The following is a 16,932-nucleotide window of genomic DNA, read 5'->3' as shown; positions in this document are numbered from 1 at the left end:
AATTGTGCTGGCGAATGCAGCAGAGAAAGAACTGCTTCCGGTTTTGTTTGGGGGGACAAAAAGATAATGCCAGCGAAAATTTGGCAATGAAATAAGTTAACAAAACTTTTGAAAATTAAGATCTGAACAGCCACAAGAATCCTAAGATGAAAACTACGATGTGAAAATTTCCCAACCGATTCATAAAGCCAATTTATTTGTAATGGTCTTCTTGAAAGCTAATTAGATAAAATAAACCAGGCTAAAGGAAAATCAAATCGATAAAATTTTCTTCGACTGTTGAATACTTAATATGGTGATAAAACGAGCAAAACGATATAAAGAGATGACAACTTTCATTGATCTTGAATTTTTTTTAGTGAAATGTACCAAATATTGTAATTTTCAAACAGTTGATTGAATTTTACAAAATTCTAAAGAATATGGAAGTTCGGGGAGTATTCGTGATAAGGTAAAATTATTAAACCAAATTAAAATAGAATTGAATTATATATTTTTTAATGAAAACCTATTTGTTTGATTGAACTATAAAAGATAATCTTTTGCTTTAAGTTTAGAATTTCTATTGAAGTATGTTTTTTTTCAAGCGGAAATGTAGTCACAAACGATTAAAGAACAAAATTAAATAAAACACCGCTTATGGATGGTTTTACATCCTCTAGGATTAGAGACATTTAATGTCTTAATTTTGATGTTTTATTTTCCATTTGCGCATGCAATTGACGATTTTCATTTTAATAATCCTAAAAACCATGTAGAATCACATATCACCTAACAACAATCTTAATAAATAAAATGTGTTTTAAAAAACACAAGGCTACAAAATTTATACTATTCCGAGGTACAAAGAGTTTAAGAGCTTGTTTTGGATAATTTGGGTCTACGGATTCCAAATATGCTATTGGTTCTAAAAAAAAAGTGAAAAATTTAATAAATAAATTTGTGCTCATTTTGTTCATGAAACCATAGAACTTTACAAAGGTTTAAAAAAAAAAGACTTTTAATCAATAACCTACTTTCCCGAAGAAAGAAAGTAATTTTTAGGGTATCAGTTAAAAGTTCTATGAGTTTAGTTTTTTTTTCAATTTTTCCCAATTCTGCAAAATATTTTTACGAAATGATGGGGAAGATTTCATCCAAATGAAATCTTTTATTTTTATTCAAAGCATAAGTCAATTTTTTTTGTAGTCTTCAAAAAAGTTTTGAAATACTCAAAGATTCTTTTATCATGTGAGAAATAGTTGTTATTTTTTTCAATAAGTTTTGGAAGAATGGATGAATTTATTTTTTTTAAAGTGTTGTATTTCTAAAATCAAAATATCTTGGCAAGATCTGTATACTTATTTGAATAAAGGAAAATTAATTAATTCAAAATCGAGTTTTGGATTTATCACCGCGATTGTTTGTTCTTCGAAATTATCGACGTTTTTCGGTGAGTTCAAAATCACATCAAAATCGGGTTTTACTTTTCATGAGGATTTATTTGTTTATCATTTTTCAAAGATTTATTTAACTTAAAACTGGTAAATTCTCAAAATTTTCAAACACCGTATCAATAACAACTAGCGATGATAGACGAAATCTGATGAATGATTTGAATTGATATTCAAAAATTTAAAAATTCAGTCATTGAAACATAGGCACTTAGAGCGCCATTTCCTGGTGTAGGAGATAAAAATCTCAACCCCTTTATTTCTCGTTTACTTATTTTTAGAACAAAATACTTTTTTAAGTCCTTTTCATCAGGAAATTATTGGATTAATATCAGTAATTGGATCAACATCTATTCAGAAGAAAATATAGCTTTTTGGACTCGAGGGATCAAGTGAACCCATCACATTCATTTTGGAAAACTTTTCGTTGAAAAAATTAAGAATCCACTTTTGCTTTGAAAAGATGCCATCGAGAAGTTCATGTTATACTCTGATGGTTGACATATAGGAATAAATATTTTTATTTTTATTTTTTCGTGCAGGAAACTTTTAAAGTGAAAAAACAAATGTTCAAGTCAGATTTTGTTAGATTTTTCAAACAAAGTGCTATATAAATAAATTTGTTGATTTGTTTCATTTGGCAAATTTTTCCAGAATATTTTCAAGTTTCGAGATATAGCTGAAGAAACAAGTATCACCAAGGATCAAGTATGCTCATTCTCCTCTATAGTTGTAGTTTTTATAACACCTGATTTGGAATCTGTTTTGTAATGATTGTATGTAATCAAAAAAAATTTTTCTTTTTAATTTTCAAGTCAAATTATGACTTTTTATGAACTACCCCGCAATATGCGATAATTGTTTTCCTGTAAAGAAATAAATTTATGATTTTTCAAATGATTATTGATTGTTCAACAGACCATTGTTAATTATAATAATTTTAAAGTATTAAAAACTCAATTTTCATAACATAAAAAGATGTCTCATAATATGAAAATTTTTCCAACATTTTCTAAAAGTTAATGAAATCTTTTAACGCAGTGAATATTCCATTAAATCGAATATGGATGGTGCACGCAAGACTATTTCACCCAAAAACCTGGGAAAAAGTCTAAATTTTCATATGTATGAACTATGAATTTCTCCGATGGTTATATTTTAATGCTTCTTTAGTTCATTTTAAACCATCTTCCAGTCAGTTTTGCAAAACTTAATTTTTTTATGAACCACAGCGGCTGTAAAACTTCAGTACTTTGGTCAAATGGAATTTTACATTAAATCGCATAAAAAGTGCCTCACAAGTTCAACATGTGATTACAGGGCTTAGAACAAATTTAAAATCAAATCTCAAAATGAAGTATTTGCCACCGCCCGTGGCAAAAAATTCCCTTCAATTCTTCTAAGCCAACGGTCATGAGATCGAATCCCGATCACTGCATTCAAAGTGGACTTTCTGTGGGTAGGTGGTGTTAGCATTTGTAAGACGCTAGCCTTCAAATCCCTGAATGAAGAACGACTTAGTGAAAGGATTTTTTACGCTAGCAGCACAAATTGACTAAGGACAGCAGAATATACGCATGTTAAAAAATAACCAAACAAGATTCTGAGGCACGGAAAGAGTGATCTTGAGAACTTTGAAATAATTGCAAAAATAAAATGCAAAATTGAGCATGCCTCCTACAACATTTTGAAAGTAAACTTTACAAAACAACAAAAACAAATAAATAGAAAGAATCGATATAGAAATATCTACATTAAAAATATGGGTTGAGAATATGAACAATAAGCTATTTTAACAAAGCAATCTTTACAATACAATCAAATTATTTTAAATAGAGTAACACATTAAACGAATCGTTTCAAGAAATAGTTTTGGACGTGTCATGCATTTTTAATTTATGAATATTTTTAAAATTTAAGAACGACTTTTCACAAAATTTGTTTTAATTTAATACCAGATATCTACGTTTTATACATTTTTAAGTCATTTTCCATCAAAACTTAAATTCCGATTTCATATGAACCATCTATTGGTGATTTTTCAAGGAAAAATCCGAAAATTTGCACGGAATAGTGTGTGTTCAGTTTTTTGAATTCGACCGTGATATTTTTCCCATACATCCAATTCCACCCTAATGCCATTTTTGTTATTTCTGTCATTTTTGTCAAAATTGTCAAAATTGTCAAAATTGTCAAAATTGTCAAAATTGTCAAAATTGTCAAAATTGTCAAAATTGTCAAAATTGTCAAAATTGTCAAAATTGTCAAAATTGTCAAAATTGTCAAAATTGTCAAAATTGTCAAAATTGTCAAAATTGTCAAAATTGTCAAAATTGTCAAAATTGTCAAAATTGTCAAAATTGTCAAAATTGTCAAAATTGTCAAAATTGTCAAAATTGTCAAAATTGTCAAAATTGTCAAAATTGTCACAATTGTCAAAATTGTCAAAATTGTCAAAATTGTCAAAATTGTCAAAATTGTCAAAATTGTTAAAATTGTCAAAATTGTCAAAATTGTCATAATTGTCAAAATTGTCAAAATTGTCAAAATTGTCAAAATTGTCAAAATTGTCAAAATTGTCAAAATTGTCAAAATTGTCAAAATTGTCAAAATTACAAGTAGAAAAGCCTTAATTATTTATAATTTTAATCAAAAAACTATTTACTTAGATGATTGAATATGGCGGTAGATTTAATTCGTAGGACAATTTCACGTAAGGTAAGCATTATTGCAGGTTCTTCAACATGCGTATCGATTTTTTTTGGAATTTGAGGCCAAATTTTACCACTGGAAGGCTGACAATGACTGGAAGAATTAAGGAGATTTTTTAAAATTTATTGTAAAAAGATTCAATGTTCCTACTTTTTGTAATTTCAAGTTTTGACCTTGAAACTTAGGCTTTGAATTTTCGGAATAATTTGAAATTTTGACGTGTAGAATTTTGTTTTGGAATTTGCTTAAGTCTTCTATTTTGTTTTTAACTATAGGTTTTGAATTGATATGTGCGGCCAGGAAATTATGTGTAAGATCAAGATGTTCCATTTTCTTTAAAAATAAAGAATCTTGTATGAACTTACCTCTAATTTAACTTAATCAACACATCGAAAGCAGTGTTCATTTATCATTCTCGCCCACAGCGCTGCATTTTACATGGCATCAGCTAGAGTTCCGTCTTAGTTCTTCTCTCTGGCTGGTCTACCGGTTTACTAAAGGGTGATGGTTCTAATGAGTTTTTTTTTCTTGTTGTCGTTTCTCTAGTGTTTGCTCTCGTTTGTCTTCCAAAATGATGGTGTGTTTGCTCCCCGGAAGTTATTTAAATGTTCTTGGTTGGTGGTTTGTTGAGTTTGTTGGGTTTGTTGTAAGGTAAATATGGGTGAATTCTAACAGCGGTAGTTGTAGGTGGTTCCAGAAAAGTACTGAGTTTCTCCTATAGTAGCAGTTGAGCTTCTGGTTTTTTTTTTCTTTCCCTCTGGTCTTAATTACTATCGCTTGTAGTTTCGCGAAGTTATGCTCTTCTCCATGTATGTAGATTCAGATACTTTAGAACACAACCGAACGACTGAACGTCCAACAATTAATCTCTCTAAAACCAGGTGCTGGCCGCGCGGGTTTCCGATTCACACTGATGATGATGATGATGATGATATCCATCGGACCGGGCCGACCCAAGCGCCATTTTAAGCTCCCTGCAGGATGTTCTCCTTCTGGCTTCCGGATCCGTTAGTCTGAAGCAAATCCAGCTGGGGCTGCAGGATTAGTGGCGATGTAATCACCTGGATTGGCCTTTTTCGTTGTTGTTTGGATGCAGCAGTTTGTTGTTTCATTTGTTTTTTTTTGGTTTTAGAGTGTGTTCGGTAAGGGGGGATGAAAAAATGTGAACCATTAGTACCGAATACCTTGTCCTACACTTAGTGCGGTGTGGCTTCGTGGCAACAAAAGGATTGAGATGTACTTTATTTTAGTTTTTTTTTTTCGTTTCATTTTACCAGCCAAGCTTAGGATTTAGTCTAATGTATGGTATGTTTAGTGCAACTTACTCTCCGATGGGGGCAGAAGCTCTCGTTCCGTGCATGGCCTGGGCTGTCCGGGCTCGGGCAATCAGGGTCATTACGGTCCGTTTGGTCGGGTTCATGCTGGACCGAGGGCCACCCAGAAGGGGTCGTTTCCGAGCTGTAATGAATTTCGAGGAAGAAATTTAAAATGCAGTTAGCTCTAGGGTGCATTAACCGGAGAATCTTGTTCGGAAAAAATTCTCAAAAATGATTTTTGAGTACTTGCGCTAAAATTTAAAAAAAATCTAAAACCGAGCTAGATCTTTGGGAAAGCATAGAAAAAATAGCTCCTTTCAGAAATAGTAAAGCTTCTCTCTCCGCACAAGAAAAAAAAAACATAAATTTTTGCTCACTACATTTTTTGAAAGTAGCAAAACGTTTCAATTTTTCAAGATGTAGAAATATTTTGAGGTTTCCTAGGAAGTTAAAGTTTAATATAAATATTAATTCAGCATAATCCACTAAATAATTTCCAAAAAAAAAACAGAAAAAAATATTGAAAAACTATTTTCTGTTCCTCATCATAAGTTAAAAATTGCGAGTTGAAAATAATGAGTAGGGGAGATAAGGGCATAAAGGCCACCTTAAGGAAAACGCTTATTTAACCGTAGAGAAATGCTATAATATGTGATCATTGTTTCGTGTTCGGACACTCAAATAGTCTATTGCCTAATTGGATGAAACTTGAAAAAGTACATAAAAACGTTTAAAAATGCATTTTAAAATTTTTTGCCAAAAGCTGAAAACCAGTCACTGTAGGGGCACAATGAGAACCCCCCTGTGGCAGTATATGCACCATTAATCAAGGCACGACGAGCGTTTTCTGCCAGGGAATCAAGCAGCGAATTCGACTCGATGAAGTCAACTGAATAATAGAACTACAGCTTGACTTATTTCATTCGACGATTTGGCCTATTGGTAAGGTGTCGGAGAGGTAGACTCGAGTTCGATTCCTAGTCAAGGTGATCTTTTTTTTCATATATCATTCATGATCGATGCCTTTTGCACTACACGGTGAGGCGTTGATTCATCAAACAAAGCAACAACAAAATAATAGAGATCTTTTTTCTATGCTTTCCTAAAGATCTAGCTCGGTTTTAGATTTTTTTTTAATTTTAGCGCGAGTAGTCAAAATCATTTTTGAGAATACTTTCCGAACAAGATTCTCCGGTTTGTAGAATTCAAAGAATTAACACATGTTTATACATTATGTTTCTGGTGTTTTGTTTGACGGATGATGCTTTGATGCAATCAAAAATCAATCATGAATGGTAAGTGAAAAAAAATCCCCTTGAACTGAAATCGAACTCGAGTCTACTGATTACATCTCCGATACCTTACCAATAGGCCAAATTGTCAAATGAAACAAGTCAAGCTGTAGCTTTATTATTCAGTTGACTTTATCGAGTTGAATTCGCAGCTAGAATATACGGCAGAATACGCTCATCTTGCCCTGATTAATAGTGCTCTGTTCGCCCCAGGTCCTCAAATTTAAGTAAAAACGCGTTTTAAAATGGATTAAACTAAAAAATCAAATATTTAATGATGGTGAAAATTGAGAAACAATGTGTAAATCATGTTGCAGTGCGTACATTTCAGATCAGTCGATTTAAAGGTCTTAAAAGCTTATTTGGTGGTGCTCAAAAATTATAATATTCTCGTCACTCGAGAACCTAGCTGGTTATTATTTAATATTTCTGTAAAGATGAAAGGGATAATTCTTTTTTGATGAAAAATTAATACTATAAGTAGTACGAAACAAATCCTCATGAAAATTTGTTTAAGAAAATACGTACTTTTGTTGAAATTAGGATAGCTTATTATGCCCTCGGTGCTCGTTATGCCCTTATCTCCCCTAGTCGTTGTTTATGAGTACTCACATTGAAGTTTTATTTAAACATTCAAGGTTTGAACACTTATTTCTCGTTTCAATTTATCTGGAGATCTTTTTTTTCTGTTTCCTAGTTTTGGAACACTCTTCTCCTTTTTATGTTGATTATAATTAAACAAAACAAATCAAAAAGGTTTTTCTCCTTGCTTTTATATTCAAGTTCTCAAGAAAAGTTCAGCACGTAAACATAAAGTTTGGAATGCGAAAATTGATTTTTTTAGCTGTTAATTTAGTTTTCTTTCTTCAATCCTAAATTCTAAAATGATGTTTAAAATGCAACTAAACAACATTTATATAACATCACGCTTTCATTAATTTTTCCCCATTGTCCTGCCAATTTGTAATTCTTATTTCGAACAAATTCTTGTTCGTCTAATCATTATTTGGATTTATGAAATGGATTCTGAAATCTAGATTCTAGTTCTAACAAAGAATTTTTAAAATAATTTCAAATTTTTTATACAGATCGTCTTTATCTTTTACATAAATATTTGATTAAATTTTTTTTCAATTTGATTCATCTTTTGAATCCTAATTAAAAAATTCTGATTTTAATGTAATAATTCTCAAAATTGCACATCAATCTGCAGATGAAGCTTATTTTTCAATCTCGATTAAGACTTTTAGTTGGAGACAGTCGTGGTCCTCGAGCTGGCTTTTGGGATCAGCTCAAAACAAAATTTTAGTTACTCTCATTTTGCAACTAAACGTTTTAAAAAGCAAATATTTGAGATAAGTGTTAGTTAGTTAATTATAACTTTGAATATCAAACTGATTGTAAGAATTTGAAATTTCACTTTTTTACTGAAGTATTTCACCTTTCTCCGTTAAGACCGATAAACTAATTAACAAACATGAATAATGGTGATTCTTCATTGGAGTATATGAATTTCTTATTATTATTTTCAATTTTGAAACACAATTCTCATTGGAAATTCCAGTTTTGAATTTTTAATTTCTTAATATAAAAAATCAACACTCTAAGTATAAATTTAGTCAAAAATAAGTGTAAGAAAATTAGTTTCTGAAGTACATATGTAACTTAATTTTAATTGATTTGGTCTAGAGTTTCAAGTTATCATACAAGATTTTCAATTTTGCTTGTACTGAAACGAATGAAATAGTTAAAAATTTGCAAAAAATTGATTAGAAAGAAAGTGAAAATTGTTTTAATCCTCATGTTAGTACCTACACATAATTCGAAGTTTTTTCAATGATTTTGAATTATAATAAAAAAAAAATAAAATGAAGGGATTGTTCTGATAGTTAAAACTTTCTTCAGTGAAGAGTCTTAATTAATTGCAATTGAAATAGCCAAACTTTGAGATTCAGAGGATTAAACCTTTTAGACTGAAATAACAAAAAATTTCAACATTATTTTGAGGATGAACCTCAAGCAGAATCGCCGAAATAATTGGTTCAGATCGTGAAATCTAGCAGCATTGGTAAATAATCACTTAATGATCTTCGCATGTTAAACTTGATAGATATGTAGCTTTGTGGCTGAAAAAAAGTCGACTGATAACGGGAGAGTTTAAAATAACAAGAGAAAAATTGAAACATAAGCGAACTTATTTTGGAAGATTTTTGCATCCTTAACTCGTTTTTTATGTAAGATTTTATCTATCATTTATAGTTTTTTGGCGTTTTGTAATTTAAAAACCAATCAGTTTAGAATTAAATCGATCACTGATGAAGTAACTTACCTACATGAACAACAAAAAATTATAAGGAATCTATTCTTTATCCTTTACTCATTCAACGATAAAGATTTTAGGGAAGAATGCCATGACCCGACAAATTCCTGTAAAAAAGCATACAGTTACATTTCCGAAGATACAAAGATTTGAAAAAATCGATTTGACATTTTTTTATTTTCTAAAAAATTTAATAGATAACATTATTACTCATGTTTGCATACAAAAGGGGGCCGTTCAGATACCACGTGGACAGAAAAATGAGATTTTTGACCCCCTCATCCCCCTCCGTGGACAAGCGTGGACATTTGGCAAACCCCTACCCCCCTCCCCGGATGTCCACGTGGACAAATTTGAAAAAAAAATTAAATACCTTTAAGTTGACAGTTAGAAAACACCTCTTTTTGCCTTTTTGTTATAGAAATGGCTGATTCTGTAAAACCGAATAAGAATTTCCTGATATAAAAGAAATTGAAAATTTTAAAATTCTTAATTATTATATTTATCACTTGCTTTCAAGTAGCTACTTATTGTTTAAACTTAAACTGGAAAGGTATGCCATTTTAAGATTTTGATTTAAACATCTTAATATTTTAAAAGTAAGTATGTCCACGTGGACATGACCCAAACCCCTACCCCCCTCTCCGTGGACAAGCGTGGACATTTCCATACCCCCCTCCCCCCCCATAAGTTGTCCACGTGGTATGTGAACGGTCCCAAGGGAGGTTTGTTTAGGTAAATAATTGGTCCTGAATTTTTTATCTTTTTCACAACTTTGTTGGAGGCTGAAAACCATTAGCACCTGTTTAGTTAGAAATATTCAAGATTTGATTGATTTAATTTTTTTCAAAATTCTCGTATTTTGCAAAACGGGGAACCACACTTACTTCTATTATTTTTTCGTCCAGAAGTCACGGTAAGCTATTCACAATCTTCAGAAAAAAATGATAGTAGAAGTAAAACCTAGCTTTTTAATTTTTTTTATTTTACACTTTTACTAAAAAGTGCACAATTTTACCTTGAATTTACAAAAGTTATACCAAAAACAAGAGCTGATAGAAAAAAAATAATTTGCATCTAGTGTCCCTAAATAAGTTAAAATCAGTTTTCAAATTTTTTTGCTCCTCGGAAATCTCTATCGCAAAAAACCTATTATTTCATATCGAAATAACTTTTTTGGCTTTAAAAACTCATAGTGCACGCAAAAGTATTTACAAACAATCTCTTCATCCGATTTATTGATGCGGGAATCTCTCGTGTTTAAACGCATTAACTTTAATATAGAAATCGTGAGTAGATTTTTAAAAATTCTTATTTTGAATATATCATATTCGATTTCTGTTTGGTAGCACTTGCTTCGCGGTCATCTATAAAATGTATGTTTGATGTGATGGATTTCAAACAAAATTAAATTGAATCGGATCTGAAATTTATATTTAATTTTGAATTTCATAACATAGGTTAAACATTTGAAGTTTCATAATTCATATTTGAATGAAGAAGAATTGAGGGTAAATCGTCAATTCTTATTTTGAAATTCTAATTAATAGTAAAATTTCAGATACGTATAAGCTTTTTATTCTCAATTTTATTAGAATATGTTTTCCTATTTCTGAATTGATAATTTTTGTTCGATTTTGAAAATATTTTGAAATTCGAAAAAACCCTCATGAGGAACATTCCATTGCCTGAAACTTCATTTAAAAGAGATTCCATGCGGCATCCACACTTGTTGTATATACCGATTGAATTTGTTTTGTGAAATATTGGTGGCTACATATGTTAAAAAGATAGATTCGGAAATTAGACCAATTAAAGTCATAAGTTTTTAAGCGCCTACTGGAAAACTAATCACTCCAATGAAAAATTTGACTACAATTTTAATTTATTACATGAAAGTTAATTTAACACTTGAAGAAAGATCATTTTCAACTTTTTTAGAACGATCAAGATTTATCAAACCATTAAACATTGTAGAAATGTCTGGAATTGAAAAAAATTGTAAATCATATGATTCCGTACCTACATATAAAGTTAAAAGATTTTTTTTGGTTTCTTCTATTTGAGGGAATTAAAGAGAAACTGCACGGTTAAGGTAATAAATCATCCCCTCGACTTTTTTTCATATTTGTCATTTTCAATTCAAAACTAAATGAAAAGATAAAAGCTCAGGAAGTAGGCCATGATTCGTTGGCAACGGTCGTGTTTTGTTTTCTCTCCGTCGTTTGAAATTATTATTTTTGATGTTTAAATGTTAAAACTGATTTAAAATGTAAAAACTTTTGAAGTGTCGGAATGCCGGAAGTGCCGAATTGTTTTTAAGTGTGATCAAGTGGTCGAGATTGAAACCTACAGCATCCTTCGGCATAATGAAAAATCGACCATCGTTTTCCTTATGTGCTGTACAGCACTGAAACCGGCCCAGAGACGATGGGAAAGTGGTATTTGGTGAGTCCGTTCCATGATAATTATTTAAAGTAAATCAGATTATATCTAATTTTGGATAAATTCAAGCATCTTCGATTTTCTAGAGTCGGTGGAGTGGTTTTCCGCACCGGAAAACCAATTGCAAATTTCAGAGTTTCCTGGTGCATCTTTTGGTTTTCCAAATCATGGTCCGTTGGACTGATTCGTTTAGAGCACAGGAAATTGAGGTCTGTCACACAAAATATCTACCAAATCAATTTTAAATAAATAATCATCTTTAAACGGTAATCGCAAACATTAGTTGTCCTCGTTGATATTCGTTGTGGAATTTTGTTCTGTGTTGTTTCCCAACGCTTGTTTTTAGGTTAAAAGTTGCCTCTTTCTAACATGCCTCGACTTTTTTGCTTTTTAATTTATGAGTCGTTTTTTAAGAAGGTTGTTTTTTTTTTTTCTTCTATATCAGTTGGGGCTAAGATTTTGAATGAGATTTTTCTTGAAAGTCAATTTTGTCAAATCATGTCTTACAAATCTTTTTCAGATAAATAAAAAATTCTACAGAGCATATCTTAACACAAAAACATTAAGAATTGAAAGCTGATTATTTGTCGCAATCTCTCAAGGTTATATAATAGTTAAATTCAGTGATGGCAAATTTCGCCCGTCACGCTTGACCCGACTAGTTTTGTTTCATCAAACGACTGGCACTGTTCTCAATTGACGGAGCTTCACTACTCGCATGACGGATAAAGCACGACAACAATCAACATTTCTCCATCATCGACTGGCGAAGCTCCTACACAAGGTCAAAATTTCTCCTGAGAGTGACTGGCAAATCTTTTCACACTTCGATCGGCTGCTGACGGCAGGTACAACTAATTGAACGACTTGCTGGCAGAGAGCAACAATAGCAATAAAAAACTGAAAACGAGCTTGCTGGCAGGAGCAACAATAATAATAAATGCGTTTCTTTTTCGTCATCGGTCGCTTGAATAAGATTGCTTGACTAGGAAATTCTTTTAGCTTCAAATGACTGGGGAATGAATGACTGGCAAACGAAGTGACTGGTCGTTAAGGAACAGTCAATTGAGTTTGACGGACCAAGAGGCTTCACAGTCACAGCTTCACGCCTCATGACGATGACTTTGGCCAAGCATGGTTAAATTTAAATAAATGGATACCATCAAGTCACCATTCACCACCCAGACACCATTTACCGCCCAAAATCACCCTTTTGTGTGTATTTTGAAAAAACTGGGATGTTTTCTCCAAAAATAAGACCTGTGTTCTGTTTCGGCATCATTGTTCGACCATTTCACTGAAAAAACTTCACTTAATTATGCTAACTATAGCCAGAAATAAAATATTTTGTTTTTCGTTTCCGATCAAATTATTGAATTCGACGCCTGTTAGCGAACTAAGCATAACTGTGCTCCTATGGTAAAAAGGGTTTTTGTTTACTAGATAGTACCTATTTGACCTAAAATAGACTTGAAACGATAGTTTTATTTTCGTAGAATAGATTTGCATCGGAACATTTTCGATTTTTTCAATAGTTGTTGTTTTTTGAAGCGTTTAGTGATGGGCGGTAATTGGTGTATAAAAAAAAGTGTGTGTTCCTAATGACCGGTCAGGAACAATTTCTTTGTCTTTAAGGCATGTATTGTGTCAAATGTGTAAATTGTAAGAAGCATTTAGTTTGATTAGGCAAGAAAATGATGTTTTATCGCTGAAAGTAACCGGTTACTTGAGGCTGTTTGCCGGGAATCATCATTTTGTTAGTCAACGCACTTTGTTAAAATTTGTACATAATTTGAGGAAAAAATTTCACAAAATGTATTCTTTCAAGATCCAAAATATGGTTTTAACAGCTCTTTACATGGAAAATACTAAAAAGAACAGTTTCCGTGTTGTTAAATAGTTTTTCCTTAAGAAAACATTATCGATACCCGAAAAAGTCGAGTGGGCGGTAATAGGGCCAGTTGAACAACCCAAAGTTCAGTTAATTATTTTGAAAAGTGTACATTTTTCGCATTCCACTAAATTTTTTATTGAAAGTAGAGCAGTTTTGAGATGTATTGAAAAAGAAAGCGAATAAAAATCTGCCGTCGTTTTTTTATTACATATGTTTGAAGTTGAAAAACCGCTTAACTGGGCGGTAGATGTTGACATGATGGTAATTATTTTTTTTAATGAAACCTTTCGAGCTACAAAGCTCTAAAGGTTTCATGTTCTACTAATGTTTCCCACTTCTTTTTTTTACTTTCAAGAGCGAGTAAAGGCGCTTTATCCTTGGTCGATGACCAGAAATGATCGTACACTGAAATCCAAAACTGTTCAACAAAGAAAAGTTTAGCTTTGAAACCAAATCCTTTGATTTATAAAATTATATTCTTCAATATGATTATACACTCAGCGTTTGTGATTTCTGTGTACAAAATAAATCATTTCCAGCCGTTAAAGAGTGGTCCCAGTGATTCGTGAAGTTATTTTACATAACGAATGGTTTCTTCATCAAGGAGCATTTTTATTAGCGTGCTTCCAACGATATTGCCCATTTGAAACGTATGGTACTGGTGGTCCACGTTTCTTCCTGTTCCTGTGTTCCAGACGTCTCTGCGTTCTCTGCTCCATGGTAGGCCCAACCATTTTATGTTTTTGATAATTTTAATGTTTTTATGTTAAAATAATCAAAAACATGAACAAAGACAAGAAGAATAATAACACTCTATTATTATTCTTTGGGACTCAGACATAAGTTCTGGCTGTGGAAGTACGATAAGTGATAAGTGATAAGTGAAAACTAAATGAAAAGATAAAAGCTCACATGTGGAAGCAAATACATTTTTTTTTACCATTGGCTCATGTGAAGTTACGCTTATGAAGAAAACTAATGACAATTAAAAAAAAGCTGTCCCTACATTTCTTTACCTTGCTCATTTGTTTAGTGGATAAAATTCAAAGTCATCACTCTAAGTAACTCAACAAAAAATATTTGGTGTAATTCGGTCCAGGGAATTGTAAGTTTCAGCTACTTGAGTTTGGTGGACCAACTTTTTTTTCAACCTTTTGACTTTAACACTCCAACGGAGTGTAAAAATTTTGAAAATTTGAAAGCACATCTACTAGGAATTTTTTTTACAACGATACAATCCGCAGCACGAACGTTGTACCCTTCAAATATTTTATTTTTCCTAATTTGGTAGCAAAACTGTTAAATTTTCTTTGATTTTTTAGAGAAATATAAATTTGCGCTTTACCTCAATTTGTTTTAAAGAAAAAAAAATTCACTTGTTTTGTACACAATAAGTCTTCTTTCAATTTAATGCATACTATACAAATTCTATGAAAGAGAAAAATTGTCCCAGTCTCCTCTGAAGCCTAAAATTCATGACTTTACCGTTTTAAATGTTGTTTAAGATCTCGAAATGACGACGTATGAATACAGAAAATATTACAGTGAAGCTTTAAAATTGAAAATCGGCAAACAATCAAACCTGGTTCAAATTAAAAATTTTGTAGAAATTTGTTGCGTTCAACTCAAATCTGTTTCAGGAAAAAAAACAATTTGTTTTTTTTTAAGATTCAAAAAAAAGTTATTGGTAGAGCTATAAAAATATCTAACAACACTGCTTTAACGCACAATAAAATCTGATGGATTTTCAATATGTCATCTTAAGATTTCTCAAAGGTTTTGTTTTTAAACTTGTATTCTAGCAAAGTTTTTAAAATGGAAAAATATCAAATTATTTGGAATCAACTTATATTGTTGTATAAAAAAAGGTGGAATTCATTGAACATATTTGGGCTTGTGATATAGCTCAGTTGGCAAGTCTGTTGTCTCCTGAGCCAATGTCCGCGAGTTCGAGCCCAAGAGTAAACATCGAACACAGTTGTACCGGATAAGTTTTTCAATAACGATCCGCCAACTGCAACGTTGATAAAGTCACGAATGCCATAAAGATGGTAAAACGACTGTAATCAAAACAAAAAAAAAATTTAACATATTTAATGAAACTAAAATTTTTGTAACTTTTTGTTTCATTTTATCAATTCTACAATGTTGTGAGATTTTCATGTATCGGATCCTAATGACTGATGGTTTGAACGTTTTTTGCTCTTTTGTCATTTAGTAATGAAAATAAATCGAAAAAAATGCGTTGTAATGAAGTTTTTACAAAAAATTATTCAAAGAATTTATCATATTTGCAAAAAAAAAAAGAATTGGAGGTTTTCGATTATTTGAGCAAGAAAAAAAATGAGGGTTATAGATAAGGCTGCCAGAATTTTTTCAGTAGGTACCTATCTGGGCAATTTTATCTGAAAACCTGACCAAATCCGGACATTTCATTTCGCATTTGCTCCTGAAAATCCGGACATTATCCGGGAAAATTTTGTCAAAACCCGAGAATTAACATTTTTTTTACTCACCAACACACATCAGAAGATTTGAAATCGTGTTTTAGGCCTTCGAAAAACCTTTATCTATGTTTATTTTAATAAGAATTGCTCAATAAATTTCATTTTGGACGCTTGAACATAAAAAGGTATACAGCACAATTTTTATTTAATTTTATATGATTCGGCAAATAAAGGGAATAAAACCGGGAAAAATCCGGGCTATTTTCAATAACATCCGAACAGTTCTCAAATTTTGTATTAAATATTCAGGCAAACCCGGATAAAACCGGACAATCTGACAACTTTATTCATAGAAAATTTGTAAAGATAACATCGCCAACAAATGAAATTTCATTTTAAATTTATCTTTGCAAAAAAGTTCTTTGGAAATTTATTTTGAATTTTTTTTTACTAAAATAATGTGCTTCAAGCTGTATTTTTGATATTTATTTTTACTCAGAAATTATTTATATTCAATATCTCGTATCATAAGGTTGCCAGACTTCCTGGTTCATCCGGGTTTACCAGGATATTCGATACAAAATTTGGGAAAAATCCGGTCCGGCCGGGTTGCCCGGATTTAATTGAAAATGTCTGGATAAAGCCCTTTTTCACTTTATTTATCAAATAAAAACATATTGTATTGTTAAATTTTTTTTTATGCGTCCAAAACGAAATTTCTTGAGCAAGTTTTATAAAAATAATCATGGAAGGTGTTATGGAAGCCTAAAATACAATTTAAAATCTGCTGTTGAGTTGAATTGTAAACAATTTTTTAAAAGTTTTTTTAAAGTTTTGTTGAGATATTCCTAAGACTTCATCCAAATTTGCCCGGAATTTGGTTGTCAATTTTGAAATCAATTGCCTGGATTTTTCCAGGTTTTGGATTAAAATAGTTCGTATTTCGCTGGCCGGAATATGTGCTGAAAAAATTCTGGTAACCTTATCGTATTAGCTATATTATCAATTATAGTCTCCAAAATATCATTCGCTTAAAGCTATAATGAAGACCACTTAAATTGAAAGATGGAATA

The 16,932-nt window shown here is 31.4% G+C and overlaps 1 protein-coding gene across 2 annotated transcripts in view; it reads right to left on the bottom strand.

Moving 5' to 3' along the window:
• The window catches only part of LOC129751179 (KH domain-containing, RNA-binding, signal transduction-associated protein 2), a 312,313-nt gene that overhangs the window by 18,500 nt on the left and 276,881 nt on the right, over positions 1-16,932 (bottom strand). For both annotated transcript variants that reach the window (XM_055746533.1, XM_055746532.1), the window contains exons 9-10: positions 5,471-5,603; positions 4,511-5,216 (exon numbers count right to left, since the gene is read on the bottom strand). In XM_055746533.1, the coding sequence (XP_055602508.1) occupies positions 5,111-5,216; positions 5,471-5,603 (239 nt within the window). In that variant the 3' untranslated portion in view covers positions 4,511-5,110. The remainder of the gene's footprint in view (positions 1-4,510; positions 5,217-5,470; positions 5,604-16,932) is intronic.

Source organism: Uranotaenia lowii, chromosome 3 (assembly GCF_029784155.1).
Source record: "Uranotaenia lowii strain MFRU-FL chromosome 3, ASM2978415v1, whole genome shotgun sequence".
NCBI classification, from domain to species: domain Eukaryota; kingdom Metazoa; phylum Arthropoda; class Insecta; order Diptera; family Culicidae; genus Uranotaenia; species Uranotaenia lowii.
Note: the sequence above shows the minus strand (reverse complement) of the source record. Positions and strands in the feature narration are given on the sequence as shown.